We start from the raw sequence: 7,181 nt of genomic DNA, 5'->3' as shown, positions 1-7,181 counted from the left end.
TCTTTTCAAGTACTAAATCGATCTAGTTGTTGGAGTGGGTCTCACTTGATAAGCCAGGTGTTTTCTCGTAAGAAATTCCAGTACAGCCATATTACATCTAAGTAATTACGTGCAACTTATAAATTATTCTTTCTTTAAGACCTATGAAGTTAATAAAAATTGAAAAGAAAAACCTTTTTTGGATCATGTGGTCTTAAATTAAATATAATCTAAATATATTAAATTGTCATTAATTTTTGTGATTTTAAATATATATCATTTGAAAAGTTTAAGTTTCTTAAAAGGGGAAAAAAGGCCATTCGTTTTGAAAGAGATTAAAAATGAGTTGGGTCAAACAAATAGAAATAGATGGAGGATTAAACAACATCTCTATCCTACAAAAATAGAGGTAAGGTTTACTTACACCTCCACCCTCTTTCAATTATACTTGTGGAATTTCGATAATTATATTGTCCATGTCAAAAGTGTAATTAAGTAGGTAAGCGGTCGTTGAATGGTTTTTTTAGCAAGTTTCATTGGAATTTCAATGATTATATAATTCATATCGAAAGTGTAATTAAGTATACAACTGATCGTAAAATGGTCTTTTTAGTAAATATTATTACAATTGTAGAACCGTTGAATCTTCCTCGTGAACCCTTCATCCCGCTTTCGATTTCGATGAATATAAATTATATGAAAGATTAATATGTATAAATGGAAGTAGGTGGGAAAAGAAACATGACATATTTGCTAGTCTAAAGTGAATAATTGTTGCTTCATTTAAGGTGTAACAAAATAAAAATCTAATTACTCCACATTTTAAGCATGCGCCGAATGTCCCAATATAATTATGGAGAGTTACCTAGAACAGAACGACACCGTCTTATTTTCTACAACTGGAAAATCAGCTTTTGAGGCAGCTTTCAACTTTACTTATATTTTCGCTTTTTTCCCCAGTTTTCATGCATTCATCACATAGAAACAGACGTCTAAGCAAAGTACAAAACTTCCTTCCATTCCCTCTCAATAAACCCTAATCGGTAACACTCTGATTCGCCAGATTTTCTCTCTGTTTTCTATTAATTTTCAGTGATTAATCGTTTGTTCTTCGTGCTTTTGATCTTTTTTTTTTTAATGTACATGTATACAGTAATGATCGTTCTAGTAAATATATACTAGTGTTTACAATTGTATAACTGGGTTGATAAAGCATATTAAATTGTGATATACTAGTGTATGAAAATTGTGATATACTAGTGTATCTGAACTGATGAATGAATGAATGAATGTGTAGGGATTATGTTAGTTGATGTACCCTGTGTGTGTTCTTTTATACTTTTTAGGGTTTACCTATATTTTTCTTATATTGTTTTTATATGACAATGGAAACTTGTGGAATACATTGGGTATGTTGTTGTTATTGATTATTGTGGTCGTTTTGTTGAAATTTGAATAGGTGGAAGAATTGAGAGAATGAGTAATGCAAAGAGACTAGATGAGAGCTTGAAGACGTTAGAGGAGGGCATTACGAAAGTGAAGTTGATTATGGATGGTTACCCTGCCAGTAAGTTGGTAACATCAGAAGAATACATGAGATATTATGAGTATCCTGGAAATTTGTTATGATTTACCTTATTCTTATTACTAGTAGTATAACACTATATTTTGAGGTATTGCTACTAATATAACACTACATTTTGAGGGGAGAACGGAGATGTGTTTTTTAAAAAAAAATTGTAACTGAGAATTCCCTGACGCAAGTGGCAGCCAGCAACTAATACCTTGATTAGCTAATGATGGTTCAAATCTTTTTGTTTCTTGATTTTCGCCTGATGAAGATGAATTTTGCTTGGATTTTGGAATTACCAAAGATGAATTTTCTCTCTTTATGTCAATCAATTTGCTGTATATCACTGGTAGACGACATTGTATGATCTATTTGGTTTTGTTTTTGTCGTTATTGCATTTTCCTTTTAAATGAAGCAACAAGATTATGAAGATTCAGATAGCTGACCCCAACTTCTTTTGGGACTGAAGTGTAGTGGTAGTAGTAGGTATTGATGTTTGTGTTTCCCTTTCTTTCGGCTGTTTGTTTGATCCTTTCTGTTTGTATTTTCCCTGTTGGTATTCTAATTTGTTTTACATTAAGCTGATGGTAATTATAAGTACAACAACCATGGCTTGTTCAAGTAATATGCATATAGGTTTGATCAAAATGATTTGCTGTTTTATTGTCTGAAATACTATTTTAATCTTCATTTGTGCAAAAAAAGAGATGCAAGAGAGGTTCATGCATGTACATTCACCCAACTTGTTTGTATGTCAACATCAGCATGGCTTCTACCAGCTTATTAGCTAAAGATAATGATTTCCGTGTTTCCTGATTTTGCAATTGTCAATTTTACGTGAAACTACCTGAGGGTCAGTTTTTCACTTTTTTTCTTTAGTTGCATTGGAGTACTACCCAAATTAATTAGATCTAAGACTATGTTCCTTTCACTAATGATCCAAGTGACGTGTTAGCATATCTTTTATTATTTTTGCCTTTATACTTGTCCTGTTTGTTTAATTCTTAGGTAGCAATAATGTAATATAGTCCCAGAAAATTTGGTGCTGCTATTTTCCCTTTCAGTTTGCATCTTTAACACTTGATAGCTGTGTTTATCGCTCGTGTATTCAACCTCCGCCACATGATTTATCAGCAGAACTTCTTCAAAAGTATCATGCTGTCTTGGATGAGAGTATACACTTCAAGGTTAGTTTTATGGACCATCAGTGGGAAACTTCATTAAAAAAATCATATTTTCTATGAACAACTTCAGACTTCAGTGTTATCCTAACTATGACTACATCTACTAAAATATCTTAATTCAATATGAACTTATTGTCTTATTTTGGTCAGTAGCACACAAGAAGTCACTCTTTACATTTTGAACAGGTAGAATGCAAAGGATGTGCAGTTTATTTCTGTTTGTTGGTTAATTTGAATATAGAATGCATCATAAAATTGTTTTTTCTTTGTAATATTGTAGCTAAATGCTGCTGAAATTCTTTAGTAACAAAGATGACTTGTCTAAGGAAAACTTTTTCACTCACACACACCAAAAAAACGAATAAGAGAATTACTATCAGAGCCTCAGCTGTTCAAAGAACATGTTCCATTTGAGCAGCTTAAGTTTAAGAGTATACTCGGTGGTAAGGTTAGTAAGTGATCTAATGTGCTCTTTGACGCAGTCGACCTCTGTCATTATAATTGTGATTTGACTAAATTACATTATTTAGAGAGCTTATATTCTCAAATGATGAATTTTAGACTAGAGATTATTTTAGCTAAGAGAAAATGTTGGTCCTTGATTCCTTGTCTCTTGAACTTTGGCCATGATTGCAGACTAAAACATTTAGTAGTTTCCAGCTGCATCTGCACTTGGTAGTAAAGCAATGTAATGAATGTGGGTTTGTCTATTATTAGCAACTTCTCCTGGTCTTACAATGGCTAATATCCTGTGTTGAATATCACTTTCACTTTGCTTCTAGGTTCTGCCTTTTCTGAAAGATAAGAGTGGTACCTCTCTGTTAGCTGAATTCTTACGTGTCTGGGCAAATTACAAAGCAATGGTGAAGTGTCTCGGAGGGTTTTTCCTTTACCTTGATAGAAAATGCAGCGATCAGAAAAGTTCTGCACCCCTTAAAGAGGTTGCTCTTTCTTGTTTCCAGAATAGGGTAAATGTCTCTGTATATTCTACAGAAAATCGTCTCCAGTTAATTTTTTGTAGAAGCAGAAACTTCGTAATATACTGATTTTCATTTGTCCATTTCAGGTTTGCTGTGATCTCCTTCCAAAACTTTTTGATGCTGCACTTTTACTGGTAATTTGAAGTAGCATGTCAAGTTTGTTTGTTGATTTCAACTATGAACAACTAGTTATTTACAGTATGCCACATGTAGATAAGTCAAGACCGTAGAGAGGAACCAATTGACAGGAGCCTACTACAGGGCCTCTCTACATTTTTCTGGGAAAATGGTGGGCCACAGAAAGGAACGTACTATTACATGTTTGAGGAGAAATTGCTTGCAGATACAAACAGTTGCTACTCTCGATTTGCCTCAGAGTGGCTGTTTAGCTATTCTTCAGCAGATTATATATTGAAGGTTTCTATGCTTGTCTTGAAAACAGCAGTGTGCTGGATGAATTTGTTTCTTTCAGAGGATTTCTCATTTCTAACAAAATGTTCTTCTCTACTATTGTTCTAATTAAAGGTGCTATTGTTAGGTTGAACGGTGTTTGAATGATGAAAGAGGAAGGTTGAGTCAGTACCTGTATCCTTCCTCTGTAGAGAAGCTACTTCAGGTACTGCTGTTTATTCCTCTACTTACAGTTTGTGATCAAGTTCTTAATATGTTACTTGATGATGTGAGCTAAAGGATTCATATCTGTGTATGTTTCGCTGAACTTGTCTGTTCTTATCATAACATTGATAAATATGATGCAGTCTTTATTTTGAGGGTATAAAGGTTCTATCCGCCTTGTTTAGTATTCTCAATGTATAAAATTCGTAATCATTGGTTTCACATAATTATGCTTTTATTTTAAAAATTTTTTGAGAAGCTAAGCGTCTGGTTTCATGGGGTTAATGTTAGTCTCTAATCGGACATGATCACTTGAGCATTGTGTGTGGATATGTTGCATAGCTTGAGGTGAAAAAATTAATTTCTATGAAGTAAACAGGTGCACCATTGAGATAACAAAAATAGATTGGTTAGCTCCAGGTAAGTAAATTAAGTTAAATCTAGGGAGCTAACAAAATTATCCTGGGCTATTTACAGTGGTCAATTTTGACCAACTAGATAGGTTTGTAAGACATCTAGCCTTCAAGAAGTAATTTGGAGTTGAGATGCAATCAAAACATCTCATGTTCAAAGATACATGACTATCGATATTTCTTCACTTGGATTTAGCTGACTGTTAAGTGCTCGTTGAAACCTGAAACTGTGGCTTTAGCACTTACGACTAGCTAAATTCTTAAGTCAGAAACCTCCCAGACAGACCATTGCTAACTTATTTTGTATTAACTGCTCTACATGGGAGAACCATGAGGATAGATCATTCTTCTTGAGTTGCATATGCTTAAATGAAGCCACAACATTGTGCCAGCAAACTTTTAATCAAGTGTATCTCTCTCAAGAAAAATATACCTTTTAGCGATACTTTTTGCCCTAATGTCGCTTGGTGGAAGAATGGTTGTTCGTTTCCTTTCTATGTTACCAATAAGTGAATGCACCTGCTCAGGAGTTGATGAGTTTTGTGACTGGACCAAACCCTGCAAAACAGTACACAACTATAGTTCTTGAAATAACTTCTCCAAGTGCTTCTCATACCCATGCCTTGCAGTTGATTTAGAAACCATTAAATTGTACTATCATTCTGAAGGATGTTACTTTTTGAGAGAATGGGCACTGTAATTTTTGGTCACCAAATCTTTTTCATTTGATAAAATATGTTAGTGAAACAACTCATTGCATCTAATGGGTATCAATGGAACTACATAAAAAAAAGAATATCAGTGGACCAGTTAGTGACTCTCAACTAAAATTCTTTTCAGGTTGTGCATCTGAAGTTGAGTGGTGAAACTAGAAGCCAGCTGATTGAAAAACAGAAGGCTGAGAACCTTAATTCAACAAAATATCAGGTTGCTTCTTTTTATTAGTCTCTATATGCTAAAAGAGAATACATATTAATGCTCTCAATGCACCTCCTTCAATTTTATATTGCATCAGTATCTGCAGAACATCACAACTTGCACCACCATTGTCTATATCTTACTTGGGAAGATTAAAATGCATTGTTCTGTATCATTTAATGTGGACAATTAGAAAGTTGAGTTTCAGGACTCGTGAGATTTAGATGATCCTGATTCTGGTGCTGTGATGTGTGTGAAATTTTTGAAAATAATAACAAACGTGGGCTTTAGGACAAAATACTCTTAGTAGCCTTTTTAATTGCTACATTATAAGTCTCTTTGTCGTTGAAACAAATCAGATCTTGCAAAATTTTCATTAGATTGCATGGTCTTTCATTTAAACTGAAATTCACAGTTGAAGAATAAGAAAAGCCTAGTACCCGAGGTTCCTCCTGGATCTTAACCCCTGAGGGAGAACATGTGGTAGTTCTACAGAGCAGTTTTTATAACATTACTTATACGTCCTTACTATAAAAAATAATTACATATAAGTAATTTCTGATAACATTGCTTATTTTGAATTTCGTTACAGGAATTATTGTCCAGATGTTCCAATTTAAGCATTGGGTAAAGAAGTGACATTTTTTTACCAGCATTATAGTGTCAGTACCCCAGGAAAGGGAACAGAAAACACTAACAAAAAGCCCAACAGTGTTACTGACCAGTGAAGATTTTGATGAACTCTCACACAATCTATTTTTTGCGGCTCCACTATTGGTGCTGTTTGGAGTTAGGTCCTTACTTCCTTTTTTGGCAATACTCATATCTGAACGTGTCTAGGGATTTAGCAGGGCAAACATTTTTACTAGTTAGGAGTAAATATACTTTACTAATTTGCACATTTCTGCAGTATATGCTATACATCTCTTACAGGGGAGAAGATACTTCTTAATTGAACAGATGCAGAAATCTCATATGTATTTTGCCGACTGAGGAATGCAATCACAACTACCAAAAAACTGCAATAGCTCAGATATTATAACAGACTTTGCTTCGACATATGCTTTATCCTTTTAATTGCTTGTATATAATTTGATGTAGTTTCAATTTGCCTACAATCTTCATGAGCAAATTTTCCAGCGAAAGTTAACCAGTTTGCTGTCTTTGGCCAGATCTCTTGGTCGTTCTCTCTTTAGAATGACATTGTTCAGTGAGCTCACATGCAGCATATGAGCTTGTACAGAGTATAGCTTTTATATGCATAAATTGAAATATCTGTTGAACAATATCAGTATCTAAGTTTCGAGCTCTGGGTATCGTATCCTTCATTTTTAGCTCCGTCCATAATCTCTTCAATGGTTTCAACTGGCCTCTTCGTACGGTTGGATTTATTCCAGACATGATGTTGGGTAGGTCCAAGTTGGGATATGGGCAGGGCAAGTTTACAAATAACAGCCTGGCGAAACATTGTCTAAAGAAATATAGTTGAAAATTACTAATCATTTTATATATATATTGAGC

The 7,181-nt window shown here is 34.1% G+C and overlaps 1 protein-coding gene across 3 annotated transcripts; it reads left to right on the top strand.

Moving 5' to 3' along the window:
• Nucleotides 1-791: 791 nt before the first annotated feature.
• LOC101246183 (cullin-1) lies at nt 792-6,805 on the top strand. 3 transcript variants are annotated; one of them, XR_738420.4, is made up of 10 exons: nt 857-1,022; nt 1,439-1,586; nt 2,638-2,737; nt 3,517-3,702; nt 3,801-3,848; nt 3,928-4,131; nt 4,253-4,330; nt 5,583-5,669; nt 6,253-6,449; nt 6,571-6,805. XR_738420.4 is itself a non-coding variant. In XM_004230164.5 (9 exons), the coding sequence occupies exons 2-9, from the start codon at nt 1,456-1,458 to the stop codon at nt 6,289-6,291; spliced, it is 873 nt and encodes a 290-aa protein (XP_004230212.1). In that variant the 5' UTR covers nt 792-1,022; nt 1,439-1,455; the 3' UTR covers nt 6,292-6,805. The 3 variants fall into 3 exon arrangements, 2 of the variants coding, with proteins under 2 accessions (XP_004230212.1, XP_069148622.1); XM_004230164.5 differs by having other exon boundaries at nt 792-1,022; nt 6,253-6,805; XM_069292521.1 differs by having other exon boundaries at nt 885-1,022; nt 3,517-3,675; nt 6,253-6,805.
• Nucleotides 6,806-7,181: the final 376 nt, after the last annotated feature.

Source organism: Solanum lycopersicum, chromosome 1, assembly GCF_036512215.1.
Source record: "Solanum lycopersicum chromosome 1, SLM_r2.1".
NCBI lineage: Eukaryota > Viridiplantae > Streptophyta > Magnoliopsida > Solanales > Solanaceae > Solanum > Solanum lycopersicum.
The sequence above is the reverse complement of the archived record's forward strand: the minus strand, read 5'-3'. Positions and strand labels throughout refer to the sequence as shown.